The sequence below is a fragment of the Alexandromys fortis genome, unplaced genomic scaffold (genome assembly GCF_014885135.2).
Source record: "Alexandromys fortis isolate MF-2015 unplaced genomic scaffold, M_Fortis_MF-2015_v1.1 scaffold_122, whole genome shotgun sequence".
Taxonomy (NCBI): Eukaryota; Metazoa; Chordata; class Mammalia; order Rodentia; family Cricetidae; genus Alexandromys; species Alexandromys fortis.
Window position 1 is genome coordinate 5,207,774 of NW_026068004.1, and position 20,927 is coordinate 5,228,700.

The 20,927-nt window shown below is 54.0% G+C and overlaps 3 protein-coding genes across 6 annotated transcripts; all 3 read left to right on the forward strand.

Moving 5' to 3' along the window:
- Window positions 1–2,035: 2,035 nt before the first annotated feature.
- Window positions 2,036–5,406, forward strand: Dph2 (diphthamide biosynthesis 2). The gene is made up of 6 exons (XM_050161387.1): window positions 2,036–2,339; window positions 2,581–2,693; window positions 2,956–3,179; window positions 3,380–4,063; window positions 4,152–4,328; window positions 4,470–5,406. Exons 1-6 carry the CDS (start codon window positions 2,193–2,195, stop codon window positions 4,592–4,594), a joined length of 1,470 nt encoding a protein of 489 aa, XP_050017344.1. The 5' UTR covers window positions 2,036–2,192; the 3' UTR covers window positions 4,595–5,406.
- Window positions 5,407–6,830: 1,424 nt separating this feature from the next.
- Window positions 6,831–9,860, forward strand: Atp6v0b (ATPase H+ transporting V0 subunit b). Its single transcript, XM_050161388.1, has 8 exons — window positions 6,831–7,013; window positions 7,478–7,526; window positions 7,730–7,813; window positions 7,941–8,018; window positions 8,205–8,274; window positions 8,369–8,420; window positions 8,753–8,943; window positions 9,548–9,860. Exons 1-8 carry the CDS (start codon window positions 6,947–6,949, stop codon window positions 9,572–9,574), a joined length of 618 nt encoding a protein of 205 aa, XP_050017345.1. The 5' UTR covers window positions 6,831–6,946; the 3' UTR covers window positions 9,575–9,860.
- Window positions 9,861–10,828: 968 nt separating this feature from the next.
- On the forward strand, window positions 10,829–20,760 carry B4galt2 (beta-1,4-galactosyltransferase 2). Of its 4 annotated transcripts, XM_050161268.1 has the most exons (8): window positions 10,896–10,973; window positions 12,353–12,396; window positions 12,505–12,860; window positions 13,073–13,308; window positions 16,663–16,853; window positions 17,072–17,194; window positions 17,306–17,410; window positions 19,910–20,760. In XM_050161268.1, exons 3-8 carry the CDS (start codon window positions 12,557–12,559, stop codon window positions 20,058–20,060), a joined length of 1,110 nt encoding a protein of 369 aa, XP_050017225.1. In that variant the 5' UTR covers window positions 10,896–10,973; window positions 12,353–12,396; window positions 12,505–12,556; the 3' UTR covers window positions 20,061–20,760. The 4 variants fall into 4 exon arrangements, with proteins under 4 accessions (XP_050017222.1, XP_050017224.1, XP_050017225.1 ...); XM_050161265.1 differs by lacking the exon at window positions 12,353–12,396 and having other exon boundaries at window positions 10,829–10,973; window positions 19,910–20,759; XM_050161267.1 differs by lacking the exon at window positions 12,353–12,396 and having other exon boundaries at window positions 10,829–10,973; window positions 17,306–17,461; window positions 19,910–20,041.
- Window positions 20,761–20,927: the final 167 nt, after the last annotated feature.

Here is a 20,927-nt window from a genome sequence, read left to right on the forward strand (position 1 = left end):
GCAAGAGGACAGAGCACTGGGTCATAACTTGTGATCACCTGCAGCCTGATAAGGTGTTTTAGAACACCTGAATTTGTACATGGTCAAGGGGGATGTACAAAGTGTGTGTGTGTAGGGGGGGGGGTGCAGCTGGAAGGCCTTTCAGTCCTTACAGAGGACTGTTACCTAACCTAGTATTACTTGTGAACCCAACTCTGCCCTCTCAGGACGGTTAATGCAGGCTTATCAGGACCATGGACAGCGCCCAGCAGCTGGGCTTCCTCCTTTACTTTCTGAGCTAAAGTTCTGTCTGGCCTGCCCCAGACTTGTCAGTAAAACCTGAAGAGCAGAGCTGAGTTCTCCTCACTCCCGTCTGTGATATTGGAGTTCATTTGGTGGGAGAACCGCAGCCTACTCCTCTGCTCTTTTCCTGGCTTTTGTATTGATTCTGCCCTTTTTCATTCCTTGTTTTCCTGAGCCAGCTACCATCTGTCTCAAACGCTATCTCCTTTATCATCCCAGTCCTCAGTCCCAGTTTTTGAAAATCTTAGGTATTGCTTATATTGGTTAATGAGTAAAGAAACTGGCTTGGCCTGATAGGGTAGAACAGAGTTAGGCAGGGAGAACTGAACTGAATGCTGGGAGGAAGAAGGCAGAGTGAGAGACACCATGTAGCCCCGCTGGAGACAGACGCTGGAACTTTAGCTGGTAGGCTACAGCCAGTGGCGATACACAGATTAATAGAAATGGGTTAAATTTTAGCCAATAAGAAGTCAGGACTAATGGGCCAAGCAGTGATTTAATTAATTTGGTTTCTGTGTTATTTTGGGTCTAAGCTAGCCAGGTGATCAGGAACCAACAAGTGGCCTCCCTCCTCAAAAATAGGTGTATATATGCCTGAATATATGTCTGTACCACATGAGTGTAGCTACCTGCAGGTATTAGAAGAGGGGTCACCTAGAACTGGAGTAACAAGCAGTTATGAGCCACCACGTGGGCACTGGTGAATGAACCTAGTACTCTGCAAGAACAGCAAATGCTCTTAGCCACTGAGCCATTTCTCCATCCTCCTCCCCAGCCCCAACCTTACAGTACTGATTTCTCATCTCCCCTGGCGGATACAGAAATGGGCCACATGTTTTCAGTCCTCTTATCCCACTACATGCTAAGAACCCTTGTCCCCTACCCTCCCTCCTCATGATAAAGTAGTGTGAAAGGTAGGTGAGTGTAGAGTCTAGGGCAGGGGATGTAGCTCAGCAGTAGCCCTCTTGCCTAGCGTGCACAAGGTCTCGGGTTAAGATCCAAGGAGGTGGGGAGACAATAAATGTGGGGTCTCCAGCCCAGTTTCTGGTTTTGATGCTGATTATCCCACTGTCCTACTGTTTCTTGTTAGTTACTTCAGATCTATTTCTTTATCTCTAAGTCGGGATGTTTCTCGCTCCTAAGAATGTAGTGCCTAATGAATTTAGCAAAGGGCTCTGTGTTTGATTGACAGATTTGAAGATAGCGAGTATAGTTATAATTTGACCCTTGAGACAGTCCTTCAGCAGACAAGGTAAAGGGCATAAAGACATTGATTCCTACAATGCCTGGCAGTAAGTGCCCACCCACAAATATTCAAACCCAAGCAGTGGGCACCTATTTGGAAATTATGCCGGACAGAGAGACCCAGCTTCGTTTACACAGCAAGACCCTGTCTCAAATTATGGGGTCTGTGAGATGGCTTGGAGGATTAGGAAGCTTGCAGCCAAATCTGAAGACCCGAGTTGGAACCCTTGCTCTCACCGTATGTACATGTACACATACACAAATGTTAAAAACAAATTTCATTGCACATGAGATACTTAATGTGACCAGCGGATAGGACCTGCTCACACCGAATTAGTGATTTAGGAAGCTGAAGTTCCACAGGGCACCAGCAGGCTGACCTGAAGGTACCCGGAAAGAAGCTGTAGCCTGTGGAACTACAACACCCACAAGGCTTCGCGGCACTTCCGATTGGTCCTGAGTACGAGGGTGGTGATTGGTTCTCTGTGGGCACTCCTTGAACCCGGAAGTAATCTCAGTAGGTCCATGTGTAGTGGAGAACCGGGAGTTTGGAAGCGTTGGATGTGAATCCTGGGGCCCCTGAACAGGTTGGTCCCAAGCCACAAACAAAACTGCTGTGACTTCGAGGGGTGCAGCTGCGTCTCGCCCCACTCAACCTGTCCCCCATGGAGTCTACGTTCAGCAGCCCCGCGGAGACGGCCCTACAGCGGGAGGCCGGAGTCCCAGGACTGCTCACTCCTCCTGAAGACCTTGACCGAGTGTATGAGCTGGAGCGAGTCACGAAATTTGTCTGCGACTTAGAGTGTCAGCGGGTGAGGGCCAATTTAGAAAGCGAGGGTTGGCTCGCCTCTGGGGATGGCTTGCCGGGATTGGGATTTTGGATGCTATGTGGGTTGAGGAAATCGGAGTTCGCCCGCGTCGAACGGGCCACCCGCCACTCCGTGGGGCCGAGTGTCCCTCTGGAAGTAGGGGCTTTGAAACTTGAGTGTCCCTTTTACAGACGCTCTTGGTGGAGGAGTGAACCGTTGCTGACTTTATGATTTGTGCTTACAGGTGGCCTTACAGTTCCCTGACCAGTTACTGGGAGACGCTGCTGCAGTGGCTGCACGGCTGGAGGAAGTCACGGGATCGAAGATGTTCATTTTGGGAGACACGGCTTATGGCAGGTGTGAACTCGTGCTGGGAGTCAGTGGTCGGGTCTGAAGATCTAGGCCCCGTGGGGTTTTCTTGCTGACAGGATCTGCCTCCAGTGACTGTGTTTGAATGATGATGAGAAGCTCCTGGTGCCGGCGTCCCTCCGTGACAGTGAATTCCTAACATGTTACCACTTTATCCACTGGCCACATTTCCCATTGATGACAGCCCTTTCCAGGTAGGGAGGCCTCTCACCAGCGCTCTCTCTCTCTCTCTCTTCCCTCCGCCCCGCAGCTGCTGTGTGGATGTTCTGGGTGCTGAGCAGGCTGGAGCGCAAGCCCTTGTCCATTTTGGTCCTGCCTGCTTAAGCCCCCCTGCCCGTCTGCTGCCCATCACCTTTGTCCTTGGTCAGCGCTCTGTTGCCTTAGAGCTCTGTGCAAAGGCCTTTGAAGCCCAGAACCCAGATCCCACAGCCCCGGTGGTACTGCTGAGTGAGCCAGCTTGTGCCCACGCCCTAGGTGAGAAATTATACCTGTGAGGGAAGGAGGGGTAGATGCGTGGCTGCATGCCTTAATTTCCCATATGAAACGAGCTTCCATAGAGCTCTTGATAGCAGCTTGGCCTCGCTTGTACTTTAGGGCCACCTTTAGTCTCCTGGGGATGAGGCATCTTCTGCTGTGCCGGACTTCAACTCTCATGCCACCCCCTTCTCTTTCAGAGGCTTTGGCCGCTCTCCTGCGCCCAAAGTATCAAGATCTGCTCATCTCCAGTCCAGCTCTGCCCCTGCCAGTGGGGTCCCCAAGTTCACAGCCTGAGCCCCTTGAACGTTTTGGACGACGCTTCCCCCTGAGCCCAGGAAGGTGTCTGGAAGAATACGGTGCCTTCTATGTGGGGGGCTCTCAAGCTAGCTCTGACCCTATCCTTGATCCAGACCTGAGCAGACTGCTCTTAGGGTGGACACCAGAACGACCCTTCATTTCCTGCTGTCCAGACACAGGACAGACACAGGACCAGGGTGCCCAGGCTGGGCGGCTAAGAGCTCGAAGACTGTATCTTGTAGAGCGGGCCAGAGATGCCCGTGTCGTAGGGCTGCTGGCAGGCACATTAGGTGTAGCTCAACACCGCGAGGCCCTGGCACACTTGCGAAAGCTGACTGAGGCTGCTGGGAAACGGAGCTATGTACTGGCCCTGGGGAGGCCCACACCTGCCAAGCTTGCCAACTTCCCTGAGATGGACGTCTTTGTGCTTTTGGCCTGTCCTCTGGGAGCCCTAGCCCCCCAACCTTCAGGTGGCTTCTTGCGGCCTGTATTGACGCCATGTGAACTGGAGGCTGCCTGTAACCCTGCCTGGCCACCCCCAGGCCTGGCTCCCCACCTCACACATTATGCGGAGCTGTTGCCCGGTGAGTGGCGGGAGGGGGGACATCTCGGCTTGAAAGTTGGAGTTTGGAGTTGAAAGACCAAGATAGCTATCCTCTCCTTCCTTCTCAGGTTCCCCCTTCCATGTGCCACTCCCACCACCTGAGTCAGAGCTGTGGGACACCCCAGATGTATCCCTCATTTCTGGGGAGCTCCGAGCACCACCTTCTTGGAAATCGTCACGTGACACTGGGTGCTCTGCCCTAGCTCAAAGGCCACAGCTGGAGCTGGCTGAGAGCAGCCCTGCTGGTAAGCATGCGAGTGCCTGCCCCCTGCTAGGGTCCTGGAGCTGGCTGAGGGTAGCCCTGCAGGTGAGCATGCGAGTGCCTGCCTCCTGCTAGGGTCCTGTCCAGGTCCAGCCCACACAGCTTGTTCTCATTCCCTCTACAGCTTCGTTCCTCAGTTCCCGGAGCTGGCAGGGGCTGGAGCCCCGCCTGGGCCAGACACCAGTGAAAGAAGCTGTCTGTGGAAGACGGGGTATTGCCATTGCCTATGAGGATGAGGGAAGCCGCTGATGCCATGCGAGGCCAGTGTCATAGAGTGACAAATCGGCTGAACCAGCGTCTCCTCCTCCACAGTGATACTTGGAGAAACCTGGACAGAGGGAGTGCCAGTGGCTTCTCCCTGAGGGCCTGTCTAGCCTGACCTGGCACTGGCTCGGCATACCTCAGTGCAATAAACGCCTGCGTGGTGGGGAAAAAAGGTTCAGGCCTTTCCTGGGCCCATCTGTCAGCAGCCTGGGACTGTGGCTGACCCCAGTTCCTGGTGTGCACTATAGTTCTGCCCTTGTTCAGGGGCAGGAGTTGGATGATCCACACCCGGGTTCTTCCCCTCAGCACTCTTGAGGGCAGGAGATGATCCACACCCGGGTTCTTCCCCTCAGCACTCTTGAGGGCAGGAGATGATCCACACCCGGGTTCTTCCCCTCAGCCCTGTTGGCTTTCTAGGCAGAGTGGTTCTACTGCGGAGGTTATTCTGTAAATGGTGGGATGTTTAGCTTTAGCAAAAGCACCTCCCCCCAGGTATGACAACCCAAATGATCTCCAGATACCATGTAACTGCTTCTAATCGAGAACCACTGGTCTAGATCCATACTGTCCAAGACAGTGTTCATGAGACACATGACTTCTGCAGTTCTAAAGTGGATGGAACTGTTTCTCAGTTCCACTGATGATAGTTCAGGCACTCGCATGGCAGTGTGGGACAGTTCTGCCACAGCACAAAGCTCCGCAGGACAATGCTGGCTATGCTGACTCAGACTTGTCTCTGGGACACACCAAGAAAACTGAAATAAACTGAATCCTCCTCCTCTTGCTTCTCTTTATTCACCAAACACATCTTGGTTCTACACAGTTCCTGTGGGTGGGTACAGGAGTTACATATGTGACCAGGTTCCTGTCCTCAGAGTGTGGCTAGGAAGAAATAGTGACCCCGTGAATTAGAATTGTATGTGAAGAAGGGAGCCCCAGGGACAACTGGACCTCATAGCAGATTCAAGAGGCATCCCATATAGGGGAGTCCTGAGCTGGATCTTGAAGAGACAAAAAAATATTGTCAGAATAAAAGAAGTGGAAAAGCACATTGGACCTAAACAGACCAGTCAACATGGTGGGTACTTCAACCAAAGTGTCGTTGCTGGGGCTGGAGGTGTAGCTTGGTAGAGTGCTTGTCTAAGTTGTAGGTCCTAGGGTTTAATTCCCCAGCACTGGAGTGTCTGTCTGTCTGTCTGTGGTTATTGAATCCCAGAAGAAAACAAAACTTACCTACTCATTGTCCACATTACCCAGGACTCTTAAATTGGCTCTGTCCAGATCACGTCGTGTCCAGGCTAAGGATAAAGGCCGAGCTGTAAACTGACGTGGGAACTGGGTTCAAGTGAGCACCACTCATGTATTCTGCCACGTTCTGAGGACCCACCTGTATGCCAGGCGCTAGAAACACAGTACAACCAAACATGGTGCTTCCACCTCCTGGGGAGGATGGACAGACAGAAACAAAACAGAACATAATACATCAAGTGGTGATAAGAATTGTGGGAAAACAAAACTGCAAAAGAGAAAGGGTTGTTTAAGGGAGTTAGGGGTTGGAATGTTACACAGAATGGGTAAGGAAGGCCTGGAAGGTGAGCAAAGACTGGAAGCTAGAGAGTGGGGCACATGAACCTGGAAACGGGGTGAACAAAATGCAAGAGGGAGGGGTATCACTGACCGAAATAGCTAGGAGACTAGATGCCGCAGAATGCGTTAGGGGCCTGGGAGCATAGCTTTGCGTACCGTAGGAGACTAAGAATTTTCTCTTCTGTTCCCAGTGAAATAGGAACTACGGGACATTTGAGCAGGAGAATGACCTGTCCTTGAAAGCCACACCTGGACGTCACGGGAGCTCACAGCTTGCACTCCACCCAGCCTCTGGGTTAGGAAAGGCAACCTATAAAAATGACCTCTGATGACCACCAGGTGTTAGCTAGGCAGGGCGAAAGCCGCGAAAGCCTCCTTCAAGCAGAGGGAACAATCCAGAGCTTTCCTACAACTAGGTAGGACTAGAAAAGACCGGAAGGATCTGCAGTGGTTGGAGAATAAACAGGGAGTCCAGTGGGCAGGTTAGGGAACAAGCAGCGCAAGTGTAGAGCCGCACCTGGCGCGCAGAGCGCCGGGTAAGACTACAACTACCACAGTGCTCAGCGGCACGACGTCAACCGCGGCCCGACCGCAGCCAGCCAGCCGCTGTGCGCGGAGGTCACGTGGAGCCGGCGCGTCACATGCGTCGGTCAGGTGGAACTGCGGGGCGGGCCAACAGACTGCGGGGCGGACGGTGGTCGCGGTGTTCTCTCAGGTCCCACCGATCCGACCCCTGCCGTCGCTGCTGCCATGACGGGGCTGGCGCTGCTCTACACCGGGATCTTTGTGGCCTTCTGGGCCTGCATAATCGTCGTGGGTGAGTGGGGCCCGGGCTGGCTGAGCTGACCGGCTGGGGCGGGGGCAGGTGGCAGCTGGAGCCGGCCCAGCGCGGTGCCCTACCGCAACGTAGGGAGCCGACCCCGGGCTGCGAGACCCTTCCAGGGTCGCTACCGCCGCCCCCCTCTCGTCTGCGAACGCAGACTTGGGCGCCCCCCTGCTTCCTCTTTTCGCTCCCTGCCTTCCCCCTTCACAGCTTGTTGGGTAAACAGCGACTGGGCCGGCGGGATCTGGAGCGGCCTGGATGCCGCGCTTGACCGAGGAGGGGCTTGGTGTCATTGAGACGGGTTACCTAAGGAGTGGCAGGAAGAAAAAAAAAAATGGAGGCCTGGGCGGAGGTTCTGTTTCGCTCCGGGACTCTTGTCTTCTTAGATGTGTCGGGCAGTTGGGCTGGGGAATGTGTCTCAAAAGAGCAACCCTTAACTCCTTTTCTCATTGCTGCAGGAATCTGCTACACCATTTTTGACCTGGGCTTCCGCTTTGATGTGGCATGGTAAGGGCATGGCGGGGATTCTCCTAGGAGCCCCTTCTTTCTGTAGTCTGAACCCTAGTTCAACTCTTCAGACACAAGGACCTATGGGAAATACCGGGGCTGGGGGGCTGGGGCTGGGTGGGAGCTGAGTTTCGTGTACTCTCCCCCAGCTCTGCCCTTTCCTGACCACAGTCGACTGGCTTTCTTCCCTATTCCCACACCAGGTTCCTGACAGAAACTTCTCCCTTCATGTGGTCGAATCTGGGCATTGGCTTAGCAATTTCGCTGTCTGTGGTTGGAGCAGCCTGGTAAGTGTCGGGGCAGTGGGGTTAGTGGGAAGTTCTGAGTTGTGGCGGGTGGTGTCATTGGTTTCTTAATCATGCAGGGGACAGTGTGACTATTTGAGCACCTTTAATCAGTGTGTCCTTCCACCAGGGGCATATATATTACCGGCTCTTCCATCATTGGGGGTGGGGTGAAGGCCCCCAGAATCAAGACCAAGAACTTGGTTAGGTGAGTAGAAGAGGCTTTGGTTGTCAAAGCCAGCCTGCTGCGATGCAGGTCTGCTGACATACTGGCTTGTGACCAGCCTCATCGTGAGTCAAGGAGAGCTGTCTGGGGATTTTCTGACAAATGGCTGATTTCCTTCTCCTCTCTTTTCTCCACCCCTCCCCCAACCTTTACCATTACTATTGCCAGCATTATCTTCTGTGAAGCTGTGGCCATCTATGGCATCATCATGGCGATTGTCATTAGCAACATGGCCGAGGTAAGGGAAAACCCAATGGTTTATGCTTTGCCTAAAGATTGGAGGAGAAGGTAGGTGCATTACGGGATGGCTTCTGATGACCTGTCCTCCTCAGCCTTTCAGTGCTACTGATCCCAAGGCCATTGGCCATCGAAACTACCATGCAGGTGAGTGGGTAGCCCAAAGTTCAGTCTTGCCAGGCATGGTGGTATGGGCCTTTAAGTGGCGGGCATTGAGCTAAGAAGCCAGCCAGCACTACAGAACTAGAGTGGCCATCCCCACACCCCCACCTACATGCATACACACAGACGTAGGTGTCTGGGCTCTACACACTTGCTCCTAGCTCCGACTTCCCAGCTTCAGACTCCTTTTTATATTCTCAGCTGCTTGAGCCTGCTTTACAGAGTTGGGGTGGGATTGGCCCTGTTAGCCCATTTCGGATCCTTCATCATCTCCTGTGCGTATCTTGGCCTCACTTGAGCTGTTTTTTATCCTCCAGGCTACTCCATGTTTGGGGCCGGCCTCACAGTTGGTCTTTCCAACCTCTTTTGTGGAGTCTGCGTGGGCATCGTGGGCAGTGGGGCCGCCCTAGCTGATGCACAGAACCCCAGCCTCTTTGTCAAGATTCTCATCGTGGAGATCTTTGGCAGTGCCATTGGCCTCTTTGGGGTCATCGTCGCAATCCTTCAGGTGCTGAATCCCCCCTAGGGAACTGTGGCCTCTTTGTCCTTGTCCTCAGCGTAGCCTTACTCTGCTTTGAGAAGAATAGACTCCTCCCTTCTCCACCCGTAACTGTGAGACCCTTTCCCATCTCTTGGTTCCCCTTCGTCTGTTGCTGTATATGCATATATCTCCTTTAGTCCCTGTTTGCACCCGTTTCCTCTGCTGCCTCTGGGAATGTCCTCTTTGTGATACAGCCTGTGAGGGACGTCCGTGACAGTCTTGACACGCTTCCCTCTCAGGGTCTGTGTGCGTGTGTACGTCATGCTGTCAGTAGACTTGCACGTCTAGATTCTGTATTTTGTCAGTGTGTGGGTTTGTGGTGAAAAGACCAGCCTGAAGGTCTAAACATGACTTTGGCTGCTTGGCTAGGTTGACTCCTGGGGACATTGGTCCTGTCCATGCTTCTCCTCTTTGTTGTATTGCTGATCTCCTTTGTCGCTGTTCATGTCTGCCTATCAGTGTGTCTGTCTTGTATGGTCATCCATCTGTGGTCTGTCTGTCCACTCACTGGCCTACTGGTTGTGATCTTGTCACTGTCCCTGCCTGATTTGTCCCTGTTCTTCTTTTGCAGACCTCCAGAGTGAAGATGGGTGACTAGACGATCTGTATGGGTGGGGCCGTGCCCCACTGTTATTTATTGCTGGTTTTCCTGGGACAGCTGGAGCTGTGTCCCTTAGCCTTTCCTGGGCTTGGTGTTCAGGGCCCTCCTGCACTCACCTCTTGCTGCCTGTTGACTTTGAAGGCATTGCAGTCCAGACTGAACCCCAGTGTGGGTAGTGGGCTGCTGATGGTGACTGTGTACAGCTGTGCACCTGTGTCCCCTACCCCCCCTCCAGTCCATCTTCCTAGTGTTTGTGAAATAAACTTGGTATTTGTCCTGGTCATTGAGGTGTCTGTTGGCCCTTTGCGACACCTTTCACAGAGGAAGGGTAGGGCCTGTACACTCACGGTAACCTCTTCTCTTTCTATTGGCACCATCTCTGCTGTGGAAGGTGCTGGCTCCTGGGGGACAAGGGCAGGGTGCTAGACTGCCTATAGCAGGGAGCCTCTTCCTTAAAGTCTGGGTTCTAGGATCTTCCTAGCCCTAGGCCCTTGGAGCCGTATGCACTAGATGCAAGCTGACTATAGCCAATTAGCTCTCTCAGTTTCCCTACTCCTGAGACTTCCTACATCTTCTCTTCCTGGCATCCAATTTTTTTTGCTTTTGATAGTTGTGTATGAACACCTAAATCTTCAAGAACCTCTTCAGTGGTCTCAATTCCTGGGGCCCTGTTCAACTCCGCCCATACCTATCCTATCAAATTCTGGATTGTTTCCCAAATCTTGGTTATCCTGCTCTTACCCCAGAAGTCATTTTTAGTTCACACCTTTAAGGGTCTTACCCAGCAGGCAGCCCTGGTTGGCTGACCTTGAATAATGCTCCCGCGAAAGAGTTGGAAAGGCCCTGACCCCAGGTGGCCCACTAGCCAGACCCGGTCTCAGCGACCTGAAGGGCCTAGCTAGCCGGCTTCTGCCTCTTTCCATCGCTAAGGCAGCTGGTGGAGGAACCTGATGGATTCCCGCGCCTCTCCTGGGTCCCGGGCATCCGCAAGAGCGTCTCCCCGCTGGCAGGGCCGCGCAGGGCCAACGGCAGGGGCGGGCGGTGGAGCGGCGCGCGGCGCGTGCGGGCGCGCTGGAGGCGGGGGCCGCGGGGGCGCGCGCGCGGGCGCGCCGGCCTGGCCTGCCCCTCCGAGGAGCCGTAGCGCGGGAGGGAGGCGGCAGCGCAGTGGTCCGTCGGTCCGCCGGTCCGTGGGTCTGCCCGGCCCCGCCCTGCCTCCCGGGGCGGCTCGGCTCCATGGCCCGCGGCGACGGCGGCGGCGGGAGGTGGCCCGGGGGCCGCGGAGACCGCTGACCGGGCGGTGGGGCCGGGCCATGGGGGACGGAGCCGTCCGCAGCTGCCGGAGCCGGTATCCCTACCCGAGCTGGAGCGGCGCCCCCTGCTGAGCCCCGAGCGCTGGGTGAGAGGAGGAGGGTGCGCGCGGCCCCCAGCCCAGGGCCCCGACATTCCAGACCCAGCCCCACTAGGGAGACACCCGCGCGCCGCCCCAGAACCCAGCCCAGGACCCGGTGAGCGAGGCGCCGGCGCTGCCCCTGGCCTGGCTGCACCCCACCCTACCCCCATCCCGCTAGCCGCCTGGGCTCCTGCGTCCGCCCCCAGCCGGCCTCCCTCATTGTCCTCGCTCGCCCCGGCCTTGTGTCTGGCGGTGGCGCTCGGCCCCCCGGCCCCACATCCACATCTCCCACTGCATGCACCCCTCCCCAGGGCTCCACACCCACCTGTCCTCTGCTGCCTCCCCCGTCCCGGGGTGCCACGTGTTCAGCCTCCCAGCCCCGCCCAGACGCACCCCTCAGACTGGTGGTTAGCTCGACCCAGAGCCCCTGCCCTGGAGGGAGAGGTGGGAATACTTACACGTGGGTCTGGGTGTATGGTGTATGGCTAAGCTTGTCTAGGAGCCGCGGTTTGTTGATGTATGTGGCTTGTATGTTACTGTCACCCCAAGTGTATCTAGCTCTCTATGTGGGTCTCTGTGTGTCCCTTAGAGTGTGGGTGCCTACTGCTGATACTAAAGGTTTCTGTAACTCTGTGTTTGAGAGATCCTGCTCTCAGGAGCGGTGCCAGAAGTGTTTGTTGACCTTTTGAAACTACAACAGAGTTCTGACCCAAGCAAGACAGACGCACCACCACCACCACCTCCACCCCTGTCCACCTCTGCCATCCTAGGAACTTTGCTCCTCCAGGGCCAAGCGTAGTCCATTTCAGGAATCAGAACTAGCTTCGCTGCTCAGGCTCCAGAGCCAGCCTGAGATTTAGGTGAAGGTTATCTGTGGCTAGCCCTGCATGGTACCTTCACCCTCCTTCACCCTTGTTCCAGTGGGAAGGATCCTGTTAAATATCCTCTCCATCTGGGGTCCCCTGGATGCTGAAGGCCCTTCTCAGCCTGGTCCTGGTTGGACAGGCCTGCTTGCTGTTGGCCCCTGAATGCCTCAACATGCCATGGGTCTGAATAATTTTCCCCATCAGGACCCTTGGGAGGACTAAGTGAAGCCATAGTGTGAAGTAGGAACATTCCTCCGTGATAGGCATTCAGGAAATGATCCATTCCCTTAAGCTGTGTATCCTGGGTTGAGGAGTCGATCTCTAGTCTCTGGGGCACAGGTGGGGCCGCAGTGCTGAGATGCAATCCCGGGTAATAAAGCTCACCTGTGCCTGCTGCTGTGCGTGCAGGTGTGTAGAGGTGTACAATGAGGATTGAAGCGTATGTCTGGGTGAGTTAGTGCTGGGGTGTATCTAGGATGGCAGAAAATGAGCTGCCAGTGGCTGTCGGTGTGTTCGCAGGTAGAATACAAACAAGTCCATGAGTTTCAAGGTGTTTACGAAAGGTAAGTGAGGATAGGGGTCTGTGAATGAGCTGCCAAGTAGGAAGCAGGTGGGTAGCATTACCTGTCCTGCCCTGACCTGTGGGATCTGTTTCTCTCCCCCCTGTTCAGGCTGGCAGCCAGATGCTTGGGCCCACTGGGCAGGCCATTGGCCACCTGCGGGATGAGCAGACTGCTGGGGGGGACGCTGGAGCGGGTCTGCAAGGCTGTGCTCCTTCTCTGCCTGCTGCACTTCCTTGTGGCTGTCATCCTCTACTTTGACGTCTACGCCCAGCACCTGGCCTTTTTCAGCCGCTTCAGTACCCGAAGCCCAGCCCATGCCCTCTACCCTGCAGCCAGCAGCAGCACCAACTGCTCTCGGCCCAATGCCACTGCCGCTAGTTCTGGGCTTCCTGAAGTGCCCAGTGCCCGACCTGGCCCCACAGCTCCTGTCATTCCACCCTGTCCTGACGTGCCACCTGGTCTTGGTGAGCCTGTAGAGTAGGGCCTACCTGTTGTAGGGGTGGGAAGAGGACCCTACCAATGTGCCTAGGGAGCTGGAGCGCTGAACCGTGGGGGCACCGAGGCTCCAGATCTATTGATGGAGGGCTATTCCAGGGGCTCTGTTGCCCACTCCCAGGTGGCTAGTGTCCCTGGATTCTGGCAAAGGCCCTGACTCTTGACACTGTCCTGCCTGCAGTGGGCCGAGTGGTCATCGAGTTCACCTCACCCATGCCTCTGGAGCGGGTGCAGAGGGAGAACCCAGGAGTGCTCCTGGGAGGCCGCTATACACCACCTGACTGCACCCCAGCCCAAACGGTGGCAGTCATCATCCCCTTTAGACACCGGGAGCACCACCTACGCTATTGGCTCCACTATCTGCACCCCATGTTGAGGCGGCAGCGGCTCCGCTACGGTATCTATGTCATCAACCAGGTGCGTGCACTGTGGTCCTTGGCTGAGCACTAGCCTTCAGGAAACTCTCATGCGTCTGTGGATGTGCCTGCTCAGGCATACGGGGGGCCATGTGCCTGTTGGTGCACACACGAGGCTGGAGAAGGCTGGGTCCTTGCCTGTTGATGGTTGTGTGAGTCTACATGGATTTGGGGGTACATGTCTGTCAGTAAATGCAGCAAGTTTGTGTGTGTGGAAGGGGATGTGAACCTATAAATGCTGGCATGTACTCTTGTGGTGTGTACATAGCTTGTTTGGACATCTCTTTGGGATGTCACTGTAAAGTAGAGAGAAAAAGAGATGTCAAAACCAAGGTGGCAGAGGCCTCGTGTGCACCAACTAGGAGGCAATGCCAAGAGCTTTGAAGAGAGGGAGAGTTGGGACCCTGAAAAACACATGAAGTCCGAAACCTTAAGTATAGCATCTAGGCTCTGGCTAGTAGTGGCATTGAGTCTCAGAGAGGACCTGATAAGGAGGAAGATATATGGTTGGAATTGAAGTGAGGCCTGTGGGAACACAGAGAAGCCTGGTTCAGCCATGCAGTTGTCAGAGATGAATAGGTAAACCTTCTAGGAAGAAGAGCCTGGCAGACTCATCTCTTGTATTTAGGAACTAGTGGATGAGGGTTGGAGTCTAACATACAGGCTGGGTAGCAAAGGTTAGCTAGAGGGCTAGTTTGGGGGGGCACATCAAGAACTTGAGAGGTATGTTTGGCAGTGGCCTCTAGCCTGAACTGGTGGGGCAACGTTTGAAGTGGGGGTAACCTGTGTATGTTGCTGTGATTACGTGTGAAGAACGGAGGGAGGAGAGGCCTAGAAGCAGTGTGACCAATTAGGAAGTGATTACAGTCTCCAGAAAAGATGGTGGAAGTGCTTATGGGCGGGGCAGTCTATGGGGTGAAAGGGAGACGTCATTGTAAAACAGTAGAGAGAAAGAGATGTCAAAACAAAGCAAGGGATTTAGGCTTTGCTGTGTTCATGGCCACACCTGTGAGTGGGATGGGAGAACATCCCATGGGAGCTAGGCCATATCTGGAGGAGAGTGACTGGGGATGCTGCCTTGCCTGGAGTGTTGAGAGCCTGCAGGGAGGAAGAGGAGGGACATTCTGCTGACAGTCAGAGTATGTGTCTGTACCTAGGAAGGGGGTCTGTGAGGGATATGGAAACACTAGAAGGTAGACTTTTGTTTTGTTTTTCAAGACAGTGTTTCACTTCTGTATCCCTGGCTGTCCTCTAACTCAACTCATGTAGACCAGGCTCTGCCTCCTGAATCCTGGGATTAAAGGCCACCACTGCCCAGCTCTTTGCTTTGCTTTTGTTTTTCAACACAGGGTTTCTCTGTGTGACAGTCCTAGCTGTCCTGGAACTCACTTTGTAGACCAGGCTGGCCTCGAACTCACTGAGATCTGCCTGTCTCTGCCTTCTGAGTGCTGGGATTAAAGGCATGTACCCGGCTCATTTTTTTAAATGCGTAATATTTTTGTGTATATAATCAAGCTATGGCTTATAGATTTGGCGCTTAAGGTTTTGTAGATCAAATTCAGTTGTCAGGTGTGTGCAGCAAATGCCTTACTAATTGAACTACCACTAGCCCACAATGTAGAGATGGTTTAGTTTTAGTGTGTATGTGTGTGTGCATGTATGTGTGTGTGCATGCATATGTAGCCATAGAACACTTTTGGAGGTCAGAGGATAACTTTGTGAAGGTACTGGGGATCAAACCCAGGTCACCAGACTTATTCAGGAATTACTGTACCTGCTGAGCCATCTCACCAGCTAGAAGGTCCTTAAAACCCACCTCTGCCATGCCTACAGAGCGTGGAATGTTAGGGGGTGGAGTGGGTAGGGCATCATCAAGGGTTAGATGGAGAAAGGGGGAAAGGAAGGCAGCTACGGAGGCCCAGAAGACGGACCAGAGATTGTCAGGAGGCCCTGGAGAGTGGATGTCCTGGAAGCCCAGCAGTCAGTGTCAGGAAGGAAGCATGGCAGCTGTGTGATAGTGCGGGGGAGGGAGAGGGATGTGGACCAAGTGCGTCCATCCAGTGGATTTAGCAACAAGGTGGGCCCAGTGAGAGCCATTTCAGGGGCATGGTGGGGGTGGAAGCAGATTGCAGTAGGCTGAAGGAGGAATCAGATTTGACAAAATAACTAATTGGAGACAACGCTTAAAAAACATCTCTGCTGAGAAGAGAAGGCAAAGGGTAGGGTGATGGCGGGCGGGAAGTGTTTTCCTCCCTAGAGAGAGAACTGAGCGTGTTTATGAGCCGTGTGGGGAAGACCGAGGGCTCCTAGCTGGTGAGAGAGGCTGGAAGAACACTGATAAGCTAGGAAAAAAGTGTCCTACTAGGACTGGGAGAGGAGATGTGGAAAGGACAGGAAGGTGGTGAGCAGGTGGCCTGGTCTTCAAGGAGCGGCTCCTGCCTAGCAGGTTTGTCCAGGGCCGGGAGAAGTCACTGTTTCTCCTTTCCTACTGAGGCACCCACTCACAGATGCCAGCTCCAGAGGCTTCTGTCATAAGCATGGGTTGTAGCAGAGGCCGAGCGGCCAATTCTTGTCAAATCCACCCCTCTCTGTCCAGAGTCGCCTGGGCCTGTATGGCCAGGGACCCAGCAGTCCTATAGATATATCTTTGGGTTCCCCGCTCACAGAGGTGTGACTGCCTGTAGCACTTTGCTTGTCTTTTCCTCTTGGGAACACAAGATCATCCAGCACAGTCCCGTGTTGTTTCAGAGGCTGCCCAGGGAGTTGGAAGTGAATTGAAATGGGCCAGTGCTGGTCACTTAGGGCATCACATTGTGTCTCAGGTGACGGTAAGCTCAGTGGGGAGGTAGGCCGGAGCTTCTCATCTGTAGACTGCCCTCTGGCACAAAGGAGAAAGTCATGGGGCGTGTTTGAATGAATGGATGAGATAAACACTCGGCAGAGTGGTTCTGTAGACACCAGTGTAAACGAAGCCCAGAGAGGAGGGGGATTGTACTGGGGCCTGGAGGTCTGACCAGAAGTCAGCCTTTTCAGGCATGAATTTGACCACTAAAGCAAGGCATTCTAGATAGGGGGAAGTGCTAACCAACCCCAGAGCTTCGTAACAGAAAAGTCCACCATGTTCTCTGGTGCCTGAGGACTGTAATATGGTTGGGCCACTGAATCTGACAATTCCACATTGGAGCCAAACTGTAAAAGGTCTCTGAATGGGGGATCAGCCTAAGAGTCTGAGGCAGTTGTGAGGGTGGGGGACAATTATGTGGGTCCCTGGGATCATGCTGGAAACTGAGTGGCAGGTACCTGCTGGTCACAGACGCAGAGCTGACCTGTGTCCATCCACCCACCTCCCTACCAGCATGGTGAAGAGACCTTCAACCGGGCCAAGCTGCTCAACGTAGGCTTCCTAGAGGCACTGAAGGAGGATGCTACCTATGACTGCTTCATCTTCAGTGATGTGGACCTGGTCCCTATGGATGACCGCAATCTGTACCGTTGTGGTGACCAGCCCCGCCACTTTGCCATTGCCATGGACAAATTTGGCTTCCGGTGAGACTTACTTAGCAAGACTCAGACCTACCCACCCCCACTTGCACCCAGGCCCGTAGTCCCAGCTTCATGTCCTCCTAGCCTCTGGCCCCGGTTCAGATCCTTCTATGTAATGTAGCTCTTCCCTGGGTCCTAGTTATGTGTTCTCCCTGCTCACCGTCTGTGATCCTGCATCTTGACTCCCCTGTGACCCTGACATCTGCTCTCCCATGTCATAGGCTGCCCTATGCTAGCTACTTTGGAGGTGTGTCGGGCCTGAGCAAGGCCCAGTTTCTGAGGATCAATGGCTTTCCCAACGAGTACTGGGGCTGGGGCGGTGAGGATGACGACATCTTCAACCGGTAAGTAGGGACGGGACAGAGGAGACCAGGTCAGGGAGTGAGGAGTCACAGGCTGGGCCGGGCTCCTTACCTTTCCTGGTGCCTGTTCAGTCTGCCTGTCGCCCCTCCTAGGATCTCCCTGACTGGGATGAAGATCTCACGCCCAGATGTCCGGATAGGCCGCTACCGCATGATCAAGCACGACCGGGACAAACATAACGAGCCCAACCCTCAGAGGTGACCCCAGCACCCCTGACCCCGGGGCCCCTGATCCCTTGATCCCTAGAGGTAACTTCCCAGTATCCCAAATGCCTTTGATCTCTAACCCCATAGAAGAAGCTCTGAGCATCCTTGGCCCATGAGAAGTGCCTGCCTGATAGAGGCAACTGATCCCTAGAGATGACCCTAATGCTCCTGACCTTTGACCTCTAAAGGTGACTCCTGGCCCTCCTGGATTGGTTCCTGGAGGTGACTAGAAGTTAAATTCCAGCTTTGGTTGTCATTACATAGACTGTATTTCCATTAGCGCCCTCAAATAGCTCACTTAGGTACCTTGAATGACCCTGCTTATACCGGCCCTGTCAGAGCAGATAAGATGACAGGTGGTGGGTGCTGGCCATAGACCCTAGGAACCCAACAAAGGTACATAAGTCGAGAAGAGGGAGAGTTGAGATAGTGTCAACCACTCACAGCAGCCGACTCCTGCTGGGATTGAAATACCCACATTAGATGTTCGTGACTGACAAGGAAAGGTCTGACAGGCATGTGAAATACAGGCCAAGACTCCTTGAGCTTCCAGACAATCTCTGGAAGCCAGGCCTTCTAGAGTCACGTCTAGCCCCTGTCCTACTCTCCCTTATGAGGGTCACGCTAGGCAAGTTAAGCCATAGGTCACGGAAGCCAGGGAAAGGCGTGAGGTGGTGGAACTCTTAAGTGGGGCTTGAAAAGGTCCTCATTCACTGAAATCTGTTTCGCATTCCCTTGGGCATATATTCACCCGCGCTGTTTGCCTGGCTGATGGAGAAGGCCGGAGTGGGTGTAGGGACTTGTCTTTGTAAGAGTTGCATGTGAGCATGTGTGGCATATACCGAAACCTTAAAGCCATTTGGTTGTTACACGGCGAAGGCGGCAGCCACAGTAGGGGCATCGGTGCTGTGTAGCTGGGTACCCGGAGAGGTTTAACTTCTTTCCCAGGGGGCTCTGAGAGTCCTAGAAAGTTCCTGAACAGGGAGAGACACCACTGAATTTATTTGGAAGGCTTATTTTTTGAGTTCAAGGAAGGTGAAGGAATGGCCTAGCTGTTGGGGTAGACCTAGGGAGAATTGATCAGGCCTGAATTCATGAAAGGAATTCATAAAACTAGAGGGGACATGGCAGGGGAAGGACCATTGGGACTTCTGTATCCCCCGACTTTTTTGCTCTAAACTCAAGACTATAGGATTATGGACTGACTTGGGGCTGGAATTTGGCAGAAGCCCCCCCCCCCCGCCCCCGCCAAGGAGTCCAGGGAGCCAATAGAAAAGCGTGTGGTTCAGATGGAACCATGGTCAGCAGAGAAGGGATGACAGGCAGATAAATGCCAGCAGCTTTGGTCTCGTTGCAGAATTAGCTGGTCATCATTTAGTGATGCCTGCTTAGGTATGGCTGGGGCCAGACAACATGAAATTTCTGCACTAAGGAAGTCTGAGTGAGTGGCGGCTCTGAAACTCAGGAGTGCTCCAGGATTCCTTCCCCACCCTACATGCTCAGATCCTCAGCAGAGCGTGTCAGTGCCACCCCCAAAGCCCTTGAGTCCGTCTGCTTTACTCCTCCACGTTTACTGTAGTCTGGTCACTGTGATCCTGCTCTGACGACTGCAAAGGTTTTTCCTGCCTCTTTACCTTCCCATAGTCCATCCCACCTTTCTCCCCAAAACTGGGTTAAGAATCCCTTGGTGTCTTCTTGCCACAGGATATGAAGTGCTTATTATGACTTAGAGTCCTGTCCATACACGCTCTAACCGACAAGCTAGGCCTAAGCCATTTTCTCTTTGTCATGTGCTCTGGCCTCTGCGTAAAATGCTCTTCCCCCTCCCTTGCCTTCAGCTTTAGTGTCACATACTTCTCCCAAGAGAGTCACCTTGTATCCTCAGCTCTCTGCTGTTTCCTTCGCCCAATGTCTGCCTCCCTTAGTGAAGCAAACCTGCTGTGAGCGGAAGGCCCTTGCATGTCCCGTCCATGCCTGTGTCCCTGGCGCTCAGAGTGCAATCTTGCGTGGAGGAGCGGGTGTGGAAGGAGCGGCTGGTGGAATGTGGAAGAGAGACAGCAGACGGCAGGGGTTAGGAGAGTAAAGATGACCTGTCGCACATGGGATGTGTACTGCAGCGGAGGTGCATGGGGATGCCTCAGATATTACAGTCAAGCCAGCAAGATAACTCAGCGAGGAAAGGTGCTTCCTGGGTAATCTGGAGTCCCCAGAACCATGTAAAGGGGGAAGGAAAGGCCCAAGTTCCCTCCACACACATGCTCCATAATAATAAACATATATATGGTCAAGGTCTGAATAGAGACCTGTGAGAATGTTGTAGTTCCGCTTTCCAACCAAAGGGAGTGAGGTCTTCATTTGGAGAGCAGATGTCAGAGCAGTGGCCTTCTGTCAAGTTGTCCCTCAAGGGAGAGAATGGCCTGAGCCGTGGCCCCAGAGATTGAAGATTGAGCAGAGACTGTTAGCCTTGATTGAACTCATCTCCCTTCCTAGGTTTAGTAAGATTCAGAACACAAAGATGAGCATGAAGTGGGACGGCATTGGATCAGTGCGGTACCGCGTCTTGGAAGTGTCTCGGCAACCACTCTTCACCAACATCACAGTGGACATTGGGCGACCCATGTCATGGCTCAATCAAGGCTGACTAATGGACAAAGGCCCTCCATGCCCTTCTGATGTGGAGGGTCGCCTGCCAGAAGACTGACCCACAGCCTGGCTGACAGCAGCTCTGGGGGCGTCCCCAAGACTGAGACTGAGAGCTGTTTTCTGAGGGTCTTAATAGACAGCCGGCTGGACCTCGAAGTTCAGAACCCACTTTGAGGGGCTTCTGGACAAGCCCCTCTTCTGGCCCTCTCTGAGGTCAATCCTTCCTGCCCTACTCGCCCCACCCCCAACCTCCTCACTGTTAGGGTTGGGCCAGCCCCTGCACTGCCTCGCAGAGTGGCCTGGGCTAGGTCACTCCACCTCTCCGTGCCTCAGTTTCCCACTCCCTTGAGTCCCCTAGGGCCTAGAAAGGTGGGAGGTTTGACTAGGGGGCAGTGTCTCTTCCTGGGGGAATTCTCAGATCTGGAGATCCCTCATGCTTCCGGGGGAGGGGAAACCTTTTTCATTCAACATTGTAGGGGGCAAGCTTTGGTAAGCCACCTACTGAGGAGTGCCCCCAGGAGGGGACCAGAAGGGGTGCTGTGTTTCCTGGGATCATGGGATTGGCCTTTGCATGGGGGACAGGTGGGGCTTGGATCAGTCAATGGTTCTGGCCTCCCTCCCTTGGTGAGGAGGCAGAAGCCCCAGGGCCTGCTCATGTTTATATGTTGCACAGAAACTTGTGTGGGTGCTTTAGTAAAAAACGTTAATGGAGAAGCTCCATGTCTGTTTGCGAATGGAATCTGGTTCCCGGAAGCCAGTTTGTGTTGTGGGAGGTGACCTGTCCAGGGCCATCTTGGGACTTAATAAACGTCCAAGCCACTATTCTAGGGAGAAAGTTTATCTTGATGCTGCCTTCAGGCTTGTA